Raw genomic sequence first — 17,866 nt, 5'->3', positions numbered from 1 at the left:
GTATATAGGAGAATTTTTTTCTCCTAGACGGCCTTAGTCAATAGCCAACAACCACCAGATAGCTTGATGTGCCATTTTCTCTGCCACCTAAGCTAGCCATGTGGTCCCTCGCCCATTTGTTATGAATGTATGTTTGAAGGTGGGCCTCCCAACCCCAAAGGTATGACTTTTCATTGGTTTACTTGAGCAATTTTGTTTACTTTTCATGGACACTTTTAGGCATGGATTGGTGGGGGGATTTGGCAGAAAGAGTGGGCTAGGTATGTGTTCTTGTCTCTTCTACCCGATTTGGTGTTTAGCCTTGTATCCTAGTCCCATGTGATCTCCTTTACTAACCACTAGCTTTAGGGGTGGCACTACATGAGAAATCTCAATTTTGGTTGCGTGATCCCGCTTCCCAACACCATATACATTGCCCCTTTCCGCTCATTTTTGACCCCATTCATCATTTATCTCTTCTAGTCCACATGTGCCTTCTGGGTCCACATAGGGTTAGCCTTCCCTTCCCCTCGCCCACACCTTGGGTTGGGCCTGAAACGATGCCCTAGAGGTTGATGCAATTAAAAAGAAAAGAAAAAACATAATTTGGCCACTCTCAATAGGAAAATGTACCACAAGATGCAAAAGATGGTTGGGACATACAAATTCAGCACATGGGAAAAAGCCAAATGTAAGCTCTACCCCTCATATATGGCCATCACCTTGATTCCTATGGGACCTAGATGAACCCCCTCCACATTAAGGAACCCATGATTGTCCCAACCCCTAGTGTGCAATGAAATGCCCCACCTTAAAAGGAGGTACCTACTACTATATACCATGCATCATGCTCTCATCCCTTGGAGCCCCGAACAGTTACAAAGAAAAACCAATAAAAGGCAGAAGACATATGAAGAAGGGTGGAAAAACAAAGGTCAGGTAACTTATATACCACAATTTCTCCCTCCTACACTAATATACGCAAGTGTGGGCTTCTCTCATTATAGCTACCCTTTGTCCCATCAAATGTGGTCTGGATCATTCCCTTGACCCCCACTTCATTACATTATTATGTCACTTGCCACCTTCCACTTGATGGATGTACCATGGACACGTCACCCTCTTTAAAGGTTTAAACCACCTAATAGGGTCCTTGGCTAACCCCCTTATTGAACTTGGAGACACTTGTACATGCTAGAGCCCACTATGGAAGGGCATGCCACCATGAATTGCCTCGTTGATTCCATGATTTGTAAAATCTTTTACTTGATTATTATAATGATTTTTTGTATTGGAGGGCAAGGGAATGCATTGGATTTTATGCAGGATTACATGTGGGTTTTCATTTGGGGCTTGGTTTCCTTATATGGGGCCCTAGCCCTCCAGAGGGCCACATGGGCACTTGTAGGGTGAGCATTGAGAGTCATGGGCCTCCACCATAGTGCAGATTACTTCATGGATCCCTAACACCAATCAATGATTGTTCGTATTCCACCTTTTGGATGAGGATGGTCCACCTACTTCTCTATGCCCTGTCGTCTCCATATTTGCACCATATACTTGGAAGATGTTCTAGGGTCTAGAGGATGTCTCTCACTGTAGAGGGAGGGCTTATATCATCATCTTAGCCCTTATAGATGGTCTACAAGCATTTTCGATCCACTTGGAGACCCATGAGGATGTTCTTGTGCCCCCACACCCACTTGGGAGTATCACAGGTTCTTGCTTGAAACACAAGGGGCCAACCCCTTGTCCACTATGTTTGGAGTCCATTCTCTCATAATGACACACCTTGGATTTCATTTGGCCTTCTCAATGGCTCAATGACTCATTATGTTGATCATCCTGCCCTCTTGAGAGACGTATCTTTATGTTATTGAACTATTTTGTGGGCTTGCCACCAAAAGTATTGTTATTATATAGATTATTTTATTTTAGGGGCATTATTAGTCCAAATTAGGCCATTTTAATTCATTAGAGAGTGTATAAATAGATGAGTGAAGCGAACAAAGTTCCTTCTACAAATTAATTACTCCCAAAAGACTTGGAATGTCAAAATATCCATTTAGGATATAAATATTATATTAAATAAAATGAATAAGAATGATAATGAATGATTTACAAATGAGAATGAGAGGCTTGCTTATATACCAAGCAAGTGTCTTTTCATGAAGAGTCATGTCTTATTAGACATGTCTCTTCAACTCAATTACTAGCTTAACTAACTATTATTTATGATTATTATCTTTTACATTATATTTATATTATTTATATATTTTATTCATTACATTGCCTTCTTCCTCAAAAAGATTTGTCTTCAAAGCTTGTCGATGAAAAAGGCTTGATCTCTTTTTCTGCTTCAAAAGTCTTTCTGTCTCGGAACAATCATCTTCGTCGATACAAGCTGATATGATCTCCTTAGTGACAAACAAAATTGTCGCACTGAGAAGGGATCAGACCATCCCAGATTAATCTTCTGTATAGTACTCTGATCACTGGAATTTTGTAACGACTTGTCCTCGTAGCACTGGGTTGAGGTTACATTACTCTTCTCTGGAACATTAGTTTGTTGTTTCGGTTCTGACTGGTTCAAATATGTAGCATGGTTGATTCGTCTGTTCTCATGATTTGGATGCCGATATAAAGTTTTTAGATTTTCTTCTGGCGAAGATGTTGTTGAATTGGTTATGGAACATTTACTTGGGATGTCCATTGTCTGAACTGCAACATCTACGTGTGTCGTTTCTTCAACTGACTTGTCTTCTTGAGTTGTCATATTCACTGGATCGGTATTCGTTACCTTATTTTCAACTTGAATTGTTGTGACTGGAGATTTCGATACTTCTTCTTGAGTGACTTGTTCCAACTTATCTTTTAATGCTTTCTTATCGTCCTTAAGTTTCTTAGTTTGATTGAGCAGACTTTGATTATGATTTCTCAGACGTAAAAGTTCTTTGGTTTTTGATTCATCAACCTTATTTTCAGTGTTTTGAATTTTAAGTTTTTCATCTTTTAGATCTTTGATTTGTTCTAATAAATTTTTATTAAGGTACTTTAAATGCAAAGTTTCCTCTTCTTGTTCTAATAAGCTTTTTGAGTTCTTTCTTTGTGATTTTAGTCTTCTTCACTTGTGCTAGTAATTTTTCGACGTGGTCCTTGAAACGAGAAATTTCTTCATCCTTTTCCATTATTTCTTTGTAATGTATATCCACAAGATTTTTATGTTCGCATTCTAACACTTCCTTGCTTTGTTGAATTTTGGCTATTTTTTCATTCTCTTGATCTTTTAGCTGCACTTTCTCGGTACAATGGATAACATCATTTTGTGGAAGTGATGATGGATGTAGAGAATCGAAGAAGGAATCCATTCTCTTTCTCTTCTCAAGTCGCTCAAATATTGTAATTAATTGTTCTATATCTCTTGTGAATGATTGTCTTTGTTCCTTACCCATGGATTCCATATTTTTTCTTTTTCTTCACTTCTTTTATCTCTTTTTTCTTTTTTTTCGACAATTTATTTATTTATTTATTTTTTCTATTTTTTTTTTATATGATATATTCTCTCTCCTTTTTTTTAACTCTCTTTTTATATAATTTCTCCTTTTTTTTTGTATATATTCTTTTAATCTATAAAATATATTTCCACTTCTCTCTTATAAAAATCTAATATATATATATATATATATATTTCAAATATTCTCTTCTTCTTCTTCTTCTTCTTTTTTGTTCACTCTTTTAATAAAATTTTTATATAATAATAATAATTTTTTTTTAATATATATAATTATAAATTATATATATTATATAATTTTAATTTATATATATTATAAAATTATAATTATATAAAATTTATATATACTTTTTAGAGACCCGCTTTTCCTTTTATATGTAACTATATAAGGCTTATATAGTATCCCTTTTTATAATTATAATAATTTTTTTTTTCTCAGAAAATTTGGATGAGACGTGACTCTTGGTATGGTCACAATCTTTAGATTTGAACGATTAAAATTATTTAGATCACAGCTTTTTTCTCCAATGTTATCAAAATATCTTTTACTTTTAAAATACCATGGGCAATTACCATGGGTTGTTTCTAAAACCTTGGTTAATGTTCTCCACGTAAAATGTAATACTTACCACTGGTTTCTAAAACCACGAGCAATTACCATTGGTTTCTAAAATACCATGGGCAATTACCATGGGTTGTTTCTAAAACCTCGGTTAATGTTCTCCACATAAAATGTAAAACTTACCACTAGTTTCTAAAACCACAGGCTTCTCCACGTAAAAAGTCTTAAATATACTTGAAAAGATTCCCGCTTATCTTTATTATGCACTTTTTATCAATAATGCAAAACCTTTATATATATATATATATCTATTTTTTTCACTTTTTTTTTGTTTGTTCAGAATATATTATTTCCTTTCCTTTTTTTTTTTATATACCCTTCTTCTTTATTCTTTATTATTTTTATTTTTATTTTTCTAAATAGTAGCAAATGGCCAAAGACCTAAAAAATGGAGAATCTCCCAATGTGTGGCAAAACGCTTCAATTATGACAGCAACAAGGTTGATGATAGGTTGATAGCCAAAGGCCTGGTGATCAGCCAAACGTGGCTCTGATACCAAATGAAGCAAACAAAGTTCCTTCTACAAATTAATTACTCCCAAAAGACTTGGAACGTCAAAATATCCATTTAGGATATAGATATTATATTAAATAAAATGAATAAGAATGATAATGAATGCTTTACAAATGAGAATGTGTGGCGAAACGCTTCAATTATGACAGCAACAAGGTTGATGATAGGTTGATAAGCCAAAGGCCTGGTGATCAGCCAAACGTGGCTCTGATACCAAATGAAGCGAACAAAGTTCCTTCTACAAATTAATTACTCCCAAAAGACTTGGAACGTCAAAATATCCATTTAGGATATAGATATTATATTAAATAAAATGAATAAGAATGATAATGAATGATTGACAAATGAGAATGAGAGGCTTGCTTATATACCAAACAAATGTCTCTTCATGAAGAGTCATGTCCTATTAGACATGCCTCTTCAACCTAATTACTAGCTTAACTAACTATTATTTATGATTATTATCTTTTACATTATATTTATATTATTTATATATTTTATTCATTACAATGAGAGGTGATTCATTCTCTCATAATCAATGTGGAAAAAGTCGAAGTCGGGATTAATTCGGCAAGGGTCCAAAAGTTGAAAAACTCGGCAAAGTCGGGAGTTTTTCGAAAAAGTCGGCAAAAAGTCGGCAAAATTAAAAAAATACAAAAATATTCATTTTTAAAAAAATCCGGACTTTTTCAATAAAATCCCGACTTTTTCAATAAAATCCCGATTTTTTCAAAGAAAAAAAAATCATTAAAGAAACTACCACGATTTTTTGGAAAAAGTCCCGATTTAATCCCGACTTTTTCGATTTAATCCCGATTTTTTCGTTTCTTAAAAAGTCGGCAAAAAATCGGCCGATTTAATCCTTTTCTTGAAAAAATCGCATTTTGGGGAATAAATCCCGATTTTATCGGGACTTTTTCCACACTGCTCATAATCACTTGGAGTGTGCTATTAGCTCTTGTGACATTTTCGCTATCCCTTTTAGAGGACGAGTTTGGATGATATGGATGAATTTTAATGTGTGGATATCTCTCTCTTGTCTTGGAGCTTCATTATTGGTATAATTTGATGATTGGATATACTCTTTTGTACATGTAAGTGCTATTTTCATGTTTATTCTTGTTATTTACTTTTGTCACATGAATGTTGCTAGGATTTTCGCTATACAAGTCTGAAATTTACTGCTTTTCTATACGAATTGGTGGGAATTGTGATCTTTTATAGCATTGCATCATGTCATGGGCCATGTATGAATGGGTGAATGTTCCTAGAGATAACTTATGCTGAAAACATCTCGATAAGTCATCAATTATTGCAAATCGAAGTATAAAGCCCTTGAAGCAGCTGCTCTCATGCCCTAATGCCATGCGAAGTTGTTTGAAGGCCTTCTTGACTAGGTGAATCCTTTCCAAACGATAAATTCTCCTTGACTCCATCTCTCCCAAAGGACAAGGCACTAATCCTCCATAGGTGATCACTTTCAAAGCTTATTTCTCTCACCTCTCTTTCTCTTTCTAGGCCTAGCCTCCACAGGTCACCTAGGGCATCAATTATCTCACGTTCTAGTCATCAAAAGATCTCGATCTCTTGTCCTCTATTGCGTTAGGGTTTTCTTTAGAGGCTCTCCACATTTCACGAAATTTCGATGGTGGCATCGCGAGATATTGCAAGCCCTAGCCCAAGAATCAAATCTTGCCCTAGGTTTCCCTTAGCTAGTGACCTCATTTGTATCATTGCATTCTATTCTAAGAATATTTGTCCATTGATCCTCTTCTCTGCCACAATTAGGTCAAGCCCCTCCTTGAGTGATTAATTCCACCTCCTTAACCCAATTCTGGGTCCATTTGGTCCTGTGTGGTCACGCAACTCTATAAACTCCAACTCCACAAAGATCACACAAAGACCAAGTCTCCATAAGGGTTTCTAGGCTTAGGAATCATATTTTCAAGATACATTCCCAAACCATAGCCTCAAGAATCCTTCTAGCCCTTCCTAGAGATCCTATCACCTTGCTTCCTACGCAAGAAAGCCATACAATTGAGTCTTTCTTGTGAATAGTCCTTGGGAATCACTCCTCATCCTCTTATTAACATATTCATCTAGTGATTTCTCTTTATATCGGGTCTCCTCCCATCGGTGAAAGTTCGTAAAAAGTAAGGAGCCTTAGTTGAGGTGACAGTGGGCTATCGCTCCATTGTTGCCCTTCACCTAGTAGTTGTCCTTTCGGATCCCCTCCTAGGACCCCTGCTAGTTTGAGCAGTAACATGTCCTTCCAGCTGCCTATTCTTGTTCACCTTAATTTTGATACCATCTTGGAGAATGCAGTAGGGAAGCTATTAATTCAAATTTCTCCTTAACCTTAATAATTGCTTGTGAACTTTATTTATCTTCTTCAGTTTCTTTATTAGATTTTTTCACCAAACAACTATCAAGAACAAAAACAATAAAGACAATGGACACAGTATATAGACTCCAAGTCAAGGGAAAACCCCTCCAAGGGGAAATCCCAGAAAATATCCTCTTCTTATAGATTCTACTTCAAATGAGAAAACCAAGATCCAAACCCTAGACCATGTCTTCCTCCAAGCACCAAATCAACCCTCCAAGAAGCCCTTTCAATCAGGTCAGAGATCTACCAAATCAACAAGGATCAATTCTGCTTCAACCAGCTTCCGGCTTCAACTTCGGCCCTGTAGTAGTTGCAAAAACCTTGATTCTGGCATGTGGCAGTTCTTCAAGGAGACTTCCCTCAAACAAGCCAAGGTCTCCAAAGTCAAACTAGATGAAAACAAAGTATTTGGCTCTCCTGCAACTTGGATTTGCAATTCGACCTCCTGCAATTTGGACCTGCAATTTTGGCCTCCCTTGAAGCTACAAAAACCCTAACCTTTGCACGTGTAAGAGAATAAAGCCCAAAAACAAAATTTCTTCATTCTTCTTGAGATCTTCTTGCCTTCTAGACCTTCACACTTTCTTCCTTGATGCTGCCAACTTCGTATCGAACTTCTTGATGAGAGAGATCGAATTGGTGCTAAATGAGGTCGATGATGCTTCTATTTATACACATTTATTGGGTTCAAATTCCTTCTTTTGGGTCGACTTATCGTTTCCTATGTCAACTTCTGCTTGGAGGTCTTTAGGACTTTCTAGCTCAAAATCAATATCTTTTACATGTTACATCTTGCCTGATAGGGTCTTATATAAATGATAAACACTCTTTTGTCTCAAGAAAAATATTCTTTTGACATAACAAATCCTAGAAGCATGAAGAACATGCTTGACCTAGATGACCATCAAAATGGAGCATTAAACCCATGCTCAAAATAATATTTTTCTTTTTTTTTTCTTGTAACATAAGATGTACATAATGATTTGAGTACATTGACAATTATGAAGACCGAAACTAGTTACATTTTCCCACACTTCCTGGCACTAATCAGTGTCCATCTAGGAGACATACCTAATAAATTCGATGAATCTAATCTCATATTCTTATACCGTGTAGTTTCCCTGCACCAAAGTATGGAAGATTCCTACTTCTTGTTCTTCGTAATATGTTGGCAAGTACTTCCTCTTGAACCTTTTCTCAAATAACTCCCAAGTAACCGTGTCAAGAGTGAGGTGTAGTTGTCGTTGTAGGTTGCCCCACCAATTCAGGACACTATCCCTAAGCTGAAATATCGCTATCTTAGCCTTCAAATTGGAAGTGTGAAACATCTTATCATTCTCTCCAATGAAGCTTTGCTTGTTCGCTAGCATGACCTCTAGCAAATTCGGGGAGTTTAATATTCTAGAGCTATTTAGTAATTTCCTCTATTGGAAGACCTCTATTAGAGTCCCTTGATCCTTCGACGTTGCCTACCCCTGATGGAGGGTGCTCTACTTCCACCTCAACTATCTAACACTCTCTTAATGTTTTATTAATTAGCTCTAAGGAGCGCAAGATGAGAGCCAACTCTGGTGATGGAAATGGTGGTTCTAGCAAAGGTGGCCCTTGGGATGACTCTCCTCGGCCTTGAATTCCTCACATCCTCACCATTTTGCACTGGTCAAATATTTTCATGTCACACAAGGTTGTTAGTGCAACGTAAGACATTGTCAGCTCTTACTTGGCTCACACATGTATATGAAATGATAGGTGTAAGTTTTCATTTTACTATGCTCATAAATGAGTGTTACTAACACTGAGAAAATCCTCGTGGATCTACTAAATCCTCTCCCCACTAGCTAAGCGAGCATTGTGATGTCCTATTAGTCAACTACCCTACTCGCTTTCTTAGCATCAAGTTTTTCCCTCTTGTAACCTTATTAATTAATTAATTTAGTAATCTTAACATTAATTAAAAAATAAAATATCCACATAATTTCACAACAAAAAATAGCATATTCACAACACATCAATTTTTTTTACAATAGCATATATGAAAAAATAACATATTTGATTTGCAACATTCTACATTAATTAGACCACAAGAAGAATACCTCATTATGTTGTATTACGGTGGCTTGGTTGCAATGCTTCTGCTGGGAACACCTAACTTAATATGCCACCCTACCAACTAGAGAAATCTATCTGAGTTCTTAGCGCAGGCTCCGAGCCCAAGCCCAACTGCAGTCGCAGTGTGTCTGAACCCAGTGCAACACCCTCCAATCTACAGACCAAAACCAAGTCTGAGTTCTCACTCTCCTCTCCAGGTTTCCTCCCCTCAATTATTTCCCCCCTTCCCCAACTCCAACCCAAAAAGAACATTTTTTCCCAGAACAAATACTGATAAGAGTAACACAACATAAAAGGAACATGTAATATAATGAAGCAAGCCATGTAGCTGTGTGTATATACTTTATAGTACCTGTAAAAGGTTATTCTAGTTCATATGAAAAAAGTATTATTGTGATGAACCTCTGGTATTTAATTTGTAATGGATTGCTTCAGTAATTCTCTTTTCTGTTTAAATCTCTGACAAAACTACCTTAGGTGTAATGGATTGCTACAGTAATTCTCTTATCTGTTTAAATCTCTGACAAAACTACCTTAGGTGTAGCGGTAATCTATTGCAAAGCTTAATTCCTACTGTTCTATAAAATTGGAAATGCTCATGAATCAGTTGTGGAAACTATATCAATGTAATATTTTAAGAGTACTCTTTAATTTGTCATGCACTTCAATCTGCTAATAGAATTTTCAAATCAATATGACTAGTACTTTGCTTTATGATTCTCAAAATCTTTCCAAAGATTTTGTGTGCGAAATGAATGAGAAGGGTAAAATTACACCCAATCAAGTACTCCCATATATTCCATTTTAAATATTCGTTTTGCAATTTGTTTTATTTTCCTATATGATTGTCATGGTTATCAAAGTACGCAAGATAAACTGAGGCATAAGCTGATTGCAAACAGGTTACTAAAGCTGTACGAGGAAGAGTCCCTGTACTATTTGATGGCGGGATCCGTCGTGGTACAGATGTCTTTAAAGCATTGGCTATTGGGGCACAGGCAGTTCTGGTATATAATGACCTTTATTTTGCACAACTCCCATCTTTAAGGATCCCTTGTAATATAGCGTTGGTATGAGGCATCGATATTTTTTCATGCTGCATAAAGAAATGTGTTTTTAGGATTGCACCATAGGAAAATGGCATTTACACATAACAGAATGCCTGAGAGAAAAATCAGAGTATGGCCGAAGGTTTTTGGGGAAAAATCCACATACAAAGTTATCAGATTGTGAGTGAAAAAAATTTGGTGTATGTATATATATGTATATGTGTATATATATATATATCTATCTATATATATATATAATTTTTTTTGCTAGAATCTAGTAATACAAATTTTAGCAAGATTATGATTTCTTATTGTTTAAAATACAATTTTAAATGTATAAACAGATTCAGTTCCTGAAAAATTCCAGAAACACTGAAACTTTACAAATTAAACACCTTAAATTTAACTTATGATTCTTAAAAATCTTCATTGCATTTTGAATAAAACTTCCTGGGAAAAAAGAATTAAAAAAAAAAAAAGAAGAGGAGAAAAACAGAAAGAAAGAAAAAAAAAACCATTTCATATATATATATTCTGGAGTCAACTTCAGAGTCTTCGTTGAGATTCGGCGGCTTAGATCCTGAGTTTTACTCGCTTATCCAGTCAGACTCAGACTTGCTCTGATTCACTTCAGATTCGAAACCGAGGCCTAGACAGGTTTACGAGTCTGATTTGAGTGGGCCGAATCTAGTAACTATAGTTTTATGCATTTATCCAAAGTAGCAGATACATGCTTAAATGGATGAAATTGCCAAAACAAATTTATTATTTATTTTATCAGAACAGGTCTCACGTTCAGCATTTGCAATCTCCTGTGTTGTAGGTTGGAAGGCCAATAATCTATGGTCTAGCAGTGAAAGGGGAATCTGGTGTTAAAAAAGTGCTGGAGATGCTCCAGGACGAGCTTGAACTTGCTATGTCTCTTAGTGGTTGTTGTCGAGTGGAGGAAATCACTAGATCCCATGTTCAAACTGAGAATGAAATCATACGCTCAATGTTATGATAAAGACTTCTGCATATTACATCAAGACATACACGATCTGTAGGCATCAGGTAGCCATATTTTTCATGAGTACTTATTAGGATGTCAATTTGAATGTATTAGAAAGGCAAACATTTCCAATGTTGTAATTGGAATTTGATATTAATATTCTATTTATCAAACTTATGAAAAAACACATTTTTGGAAATGCAAGATACAGATATTTAATACTTGCAGCAACGTAACCAATTATTTTTATCTGTATGTTCCACTGGATTTTTTATTTAAGTATTTTATTGAAATAATTTCACTCCAAAATGATGAAACTCTAGGTGACGATTCTTTATTTTAAAAGATTTTCAGAGGAGGATTGTAGGCTCTTGTTAAAGGGTTGGTACTTGAAATGCCTATCTACAATAAAATCATTTACAATTCAGTGAAATTCATTTTAGAAATTTGATGCCATTTTTATGGAATCTAAACACGTGTTGATGCTAATGTTATCCGAGAAAATATCAAATCTAAAATGTTCAACGACTACACTAACGGAGGAGAAACTAAAATATGTTCAAATCTATCCCAACATGTTTTTTTTCATTCAGACATTTATTTGTGATCTACCAGTAAAGTGGTCCAATAGTCGAATGCGAGTGAGAGTTTTCTTTTCGTCAACCTCACATGCACTCGCATTAGTCAATAACTAGGTTGGCTATTGTTCGGATCTTGTGTCGGTGATGTTGGTCAGTTTGTAAGCTAGTTATTCTTTGGTTTTTGTGGTTCGGCTATCTGCTATGTACTTTGTTGTCTTTGAGTATGTACTTTGTTGTCTTTGAGCTTAGCAATGCTATTGAAAATATTTTGATATTTGTTTTTTGACAAAATGTTTTTTGATCGGGCTTGTGTTGTAATGAAAGAGAAGAGATTTATTATTTGATTGAATGTTTTGTATTTTAAAGATTAATTATTGAGTCAAGAGGTTTATTTTACAGCTCAATGTGCGGGGATGTGTAAATTTGTCTGTATATCCATTCCTCTTTAAAATAAAAATAAAAGTTAAAAAATGCTGGCTATAATAAAAAAATTTGTTGTAAAGTAATTAGACGTAAAAAAAATGTGTGAATAAGATGTTTAAACCTTATAATTTGGTTATTGATAAAATATTTTAATACGAATTAATAATAAGTTAATAATAAAAAAACCATTTTAATTTGTCATAAAATGTTTAGATGTACATGTTATGTAAAATATTTTAGTGTCAATTGCGTATATATTATATATTATTTTAAAAAAATTATGTTTTTATGGTTAAAACGTTTATTTGGTCCTATATATACTCTATTTAGCATTCAAAAATACAATTTAAACAATGAAAAATAACACATTGTATATTGCATGTAAAGAAGTTTGCATGTGAAGAAATTTGATCCCTCTCGGCTCATGTTAGATCCGTACTTAAGATGGATCTATGTTGGTTAATATACCACGTGGAAGTGTATTTGTTGTTGATATCGAAATGTAAATAGACTTTATTGTTGATATCAAAATGTGAATAGACTAAGAAGGATATGCATTTCATTTACACTACATATGTTTCCACAATTTGATTGTAAGATAGGAAGATTTGGGTTCAAATATTGATATGTTCAAAGATGGAGCAAGTTAGGAATAAACAAAACTTATATGGTGTACCGAAAGAGGCAGAAAACTTGCTTAGATAGATGGTAAGACTTTATTCATCAAACCCTAAATGAATGCACATAAAAGATGAGGACCTTTAAGTAGGAATTTGATTTTAAGGTAATGATATTTGGGTCCAAATCTTGATATGATCAAAGATGAAGCAAATTAGGACTAAACGAAACTTATATGGTGGATCCAAAGAGGCACAAAACTTGCTTTAGAGAGATGGTGAAACTCTATTCGCCAAACCCTAAATGAATGCACATAAAAGATGAGGACCTTCAAATAGTGAGTAAATGTGTATTTTACAATTGACCTTGTAGTGGAAACATAGATTCAAATATCACCTTGTGAATATTACTGTCCATGACATTGGTCCTTGCAAAGGTGTTGAAGAGGATGATAAACACCAAGTCAACTTGGTCATTGAAGCCCTCAATGATGCTGAAAGCAAGAAAGAAAGAATAAATGTAGAAATGGCATCACTATGAGTTGATCAATATTCTTTTAACACCCCTTCATTGTCCCCTTTATTGAGTCTATGATGTATGGACTTAGTTTTCTAGCCATGCCTCAAAGTCAATGTCAAAGCCAAATGCCACTGCCTTCTTTGATTTGTATGAATATTTACTATGGAGGTGGAATCATAAACACCTATTTTGCTTTCTGCAAATAACTTAGTTCCCAACCTAGCTTAGAAAACATGAGTTAGATAAAGAATGGCCATATGCAAGAAAGGGCATTGTTAATTTTTGGTACTATTTTGAGATGCCTTTAAACCATGCTAGAAGCCCTTGCTAGCAATCTATGATGTACTGGCAAGTGTAGTTCCAAGGTTTAAATCCCTTACATTTGAGAGCCATAGCATGGATTTATTTCCAAATATTGTGGATGATGTCAATCTTATACTAGAATTGTTCATCATGTGGAGAAATCGGTTGCATCATTATGAATATGGATGGAAAAATACAAGAATTGTAATCTTAATAACCAACCTTGTATCTTGTCTAAAGGAAACAATGTTTCTCAAATTTGTGAATGCTTTAGACAATATTAGGAATGCCCAAGTGTTATCTGACATTACGGAATAAGTTTTCTAGGTGAGAAAGCAACATGTTATACAAATGTTTACATACAGTCCTATTAATTACATGGTTGTTGGTAGACGTTAAGGCACCCTTCCATATTCTAGATCTATTCTTTCTGTGTATTGCATAGGTTTAATGCTCAAGGAAATTTGTAAAATTGATTGGATATGACAAGTTATGGAAAATGTGATATCCATAACCAAATACATTTGATAATCTTAGATCTAAGACTTTTGTGATCCATAATGTAGAGAGCAATCTTTCGGATAATGTAGAGAGCAATCTTTCGGATTAATCCGAAAGACTGCTCTCTACATTTGATAATGTCGATGATGCTGTTGATAATCCAATGAGATCAACCATGGTTAATCCAATGAGATCAACCATGGTTAATCCAATCTTAATTTTTTTTATATTTATTTGATTTGACTTAACATTTTGTTTGTATCATCATAAGTATTTCATAAAAAATGTCTTAACTTCCTTCTATGTTCATGAGCTAAGTAACGAATATCATTAGTGCTACAAATATTGTATAGTTTAGCTCTATTGTGCACATAGGAAAGGGCATTCTAAAAGAATGTTTTTGATCCTCCACTTTATTAATATCACAAAGATCACATACTCTTTCATCCAAAAGTGCTTTATGTCTTGTCTCAATATTTAGTTTCACCATGCATCTCATGATATTTCCTTAATTTAGCAATATTGATTTTCTTCTTTAAGCAAGCAATATAATAATGATATTATTTTTATTCCAACTAGGGTTTAGTCTCTTGATAGTACATTAGTTGTTTCTTACTCATTATTTCCTCAAACCATAAACTCACCTTAAATCTAGTAGTAATATTTGTTTTTATATTATTTATATTTTGGAGGATCCTCTTGAATCTTCTAGTGTTTTAACTAGGAAAAAGCATCCTTATGCCATCCTCTCTCAGGCCTCAAGTGACATTTGAATAGAACTAGAAACCATATTAGGATGTTTTTTTATCCTTCATCTTAGTTAACTTATGATTGTACATTAGGTAATTCATAGCTCTACTATAAATGGTAGAAACTTAGCTTCCAAGAAGAGAGTGGGATTGGGAATGTTACCATTCAAATTCTTGGTAGATGGAGAAGTTCTATTTACAACCAAAGAGCCTAGAGGCAAGTACTAGGCAAGGTACCCATTGTCACCTTGGTGGCCTTGCCTCACACTTTAGAATAGAGAATAAAAATGAATCTTAGTTTAGGGAGTTTATTCTAAAGGTCAATCAAGATAATTCATTGTAAACATGGGAGATATTTTCAGCTTATATTAGTTTTGTAAGTTGTTAACAAAAAATCGGTTTGCTTTAGATGTGAGGAATATGAACACGCATAAAAATTATTTGTATAATCAACAATTGATGTAACACAAGTTTTATTTTACCAAGAGACATGGATTAAGAGAAAATCATTTATTTAAATTTGTGTAAAGATTTTCGAAAGTGATTATGATAACTCTTCAATGATTAAGTAAAATTTCACTAATACTAATATGATGGGTGATTATCTTGATGTTGCCATGATTAGTTCTTGAATATTGATTCCAAGATTGTACCTCCTAGAGAAATAAAATCATTCAAATCATTCAATGGTGAAGTACTATAACCATGTGATGAAATGGAAGAAGCATTTTATCAATGTGGCATGGAACCATAAAGTAACTTATACGGTTGCTATGTAAATTTCAAATTTATGACTCAAGGAGAAATTAAATCATTTATGTACGAATATTGTAAGTGTTATGATCCTTACACCTTAAAAATGATAAGAATCGAATAATTACAGTCCACTTCAAGGCGGGAAACCTCCTTATACAATAAATACACTAAATGAGACAATATTTGACGATTTTAAGACTAGGTCTCTTAAGTGTATATATATAGGAGACCAAAGATACCATTATAATAAAATGGGACCATGAAGGGTTCTAGCCTACATAACAATATAACAATAGAAATGTAATCACTCAATATTTAGGGCTTCATAAGGGGTTTCTGGGTTAACATGGGGATTATATAAGGTTTAAGGTGACCCTACTTTTCAAAGAAGTGTTGTCCTCAACACTTGACTATCTGTGGGTATTTTTGCATGAAACACTCATCTTCCCATGTCGCTTCTTCCACTGATAGGTTCTTCCATTTTATGAGGTACTCCATAATTGCTTGATTTCTCAATTGTTGAATCCTTGTTTCCAAAATTGTTTCCAGTTCTAGTATTATTTTCCCTTCTTCATTAATGTATAAGAGTTTGGATTGGGATCTTATCACCAATGACTTTATTTAAACAAGAAACATGGAATATTGGATGTACATGTGAAGATGGGGGTAGTTCCAATTTGTAGGCCATACTTTCAATCCTCTACAACACCTTATAGGGGCCAAATACCTTGGAGCTAATTTATTATCCTTCTTTTGCTACTTGAGAAACATTTGTTTAGATGGTTGCAATCTCACAAATACACAATCCCCCACTTCAAATTCCCTTTCACTATGATGTGGATCTACTACTTCTTCCTATTTTGTGTCATAATCAAGTTGTCCTTCAATAGTTTGAGAACCTCTTGTCGGTGTTGAATGTGGTTCTCTACTACTTGAGACTTTATAGTCCCTTTCAAGGGTGGTATGATGGATGAAGGATGCTATCCATAAAGTGCCATAAATGGTGACATTTTTTGTGATGGAAGGGTGTGTTGTACCACCTTTCTAACAAGGGAAAACATATGACCCATTTTGTTTGTTTGTCACATGCAAAGAAACATAGATATCCTTCTTGAAATTTGGCAGCTCAGGGAGAAATTCCCTCCTTTGGGAAACCTTATTCATCCTAAAAATACCCTACTAGCCCTTGGAAGCTTTAATTTGCACAAGGTAAAATATTATTTTTAATGTGAAACCCATATGTGCATAAAAGTTCAAGTCTGTCGGGGTAAGGAAATTCGACCTCGTAGGACACATATAAATACATCACATGTCACATCACTTCAAGGCATCATCACATCACATTCTTCTCTTGATTGGTTCGTATAACTTTGAAATCGCAGGTCTGAGGCCACACGTGCAAAGGAGAGAGAAGGAGAATCTATGGACTAGTGTTGACTTTTGTTTTCAATATGTTTGACCAACCTTTGACTTGGATTTGACCGAATTCTTGGATTGTTTAGGAGGCTAAGTTGACTGTTGATATGACTGATATTTTCTGAGCATTTTGACCTACATTGACTTCAAATTATGGGTTAGGGTTTTGCAAGCCAACACTTTGACTTTGAATGAATTCTGTGGGATATTTGTTGACAATTTTGACTAGGTTTGAGTGATCTTGGAAGGCCAAGTTTGTTGTCGCTTTGACCAAACTCTTGGTAGGATTTTCACTGTCGGTTGTTGACTAGTAAGGGAAACCTTGACTACTGTTGAACTTGACATAATTTGCAGATTTGACTTGTTGTCTAGATTTGACTTTTGGCTCATCTTTGATTGGATATCAATTAGTTGATATTGGTTGGTCAAAGGTTTGACTTTGACTAATTGTTGATGTACTTGGACATTGTATCTCCTTACTAAATATTTGATGATAATATAATATAGGAAGAATTTGGAAATGATTTTCCCCCTTGTGGGGTTTTTCCCTAGTCTTTGACCAAATCTTATGTCTCTATTGTTCTTGGTTTTATTCTATTGCATTTGGTTTATTGTTCTATCTACAATTTATCATTGTTGTTAAAAGATTGAATTTATATTGGATAAAGTGATTGCTAATTGAAGAAGAAATTGTAATAACTAATTGTGTTAGACATAGAACTCTGGAAAATTAACATGGTATCAGATCTGAGGTGAAGACAAGCCCAAGGAGACAAGAGACAAAAGAAATCACCTTTGAAGAGATTTGAAGAAGCTTGTTTGACTTGATGAGGATT

General features: G+C 34.6%; 1 protein-coding gene across 1 annotated transcript in view; it reads left to right on the top strand.

Moving 5' to 3' along the window:
* Nucleotides 1-11,391, top strand: part of LOC149176074 (peroxisomal (S)-2-hydroxyacid oxidase GLO4-like) — a 394,542-nt gene extending 383,151 nt beyond the window's left edge. Inside the window, exons 10-11 of the mRNA XM_089419844.1 lie at nucleotides 10,027-10,131; nucleotides 10,997-11,391. Coding sequence (XP_089275970.1) covers nucleotides 10,027-10,131; nucleotides 10,997-11,176 — 285 coding nt within the window. The 3' untranslated portion in view covers nucleotides 11,177-11,391. The remainder of the gene's footprint in view (nucleotides 1-10,026; nucleotides 10,132-10,996) is intronic.
* Nucleotides 11,392-17,866: the final 6,475 nt, after the last annotated feature.

This window comes from Pinus tabuliformis, chromosome 4_1 (assembly GCF_031772625.1).
Source record: "Pinus tabuliformis cultivar Carrire ecotype Pingquan chromosome 4_1, CPIR1, whole genome shotgun sequence".
Lineage (NCBI taxonomy): Eukaryota > Viridiplantae > Streptophyta > Pinopsida > Pinales > Pinaceae > Pinus > Pinus tabuliformis.
This window is presented reverse-complemented; position numbering and strand designations above follow the sequence as displayed.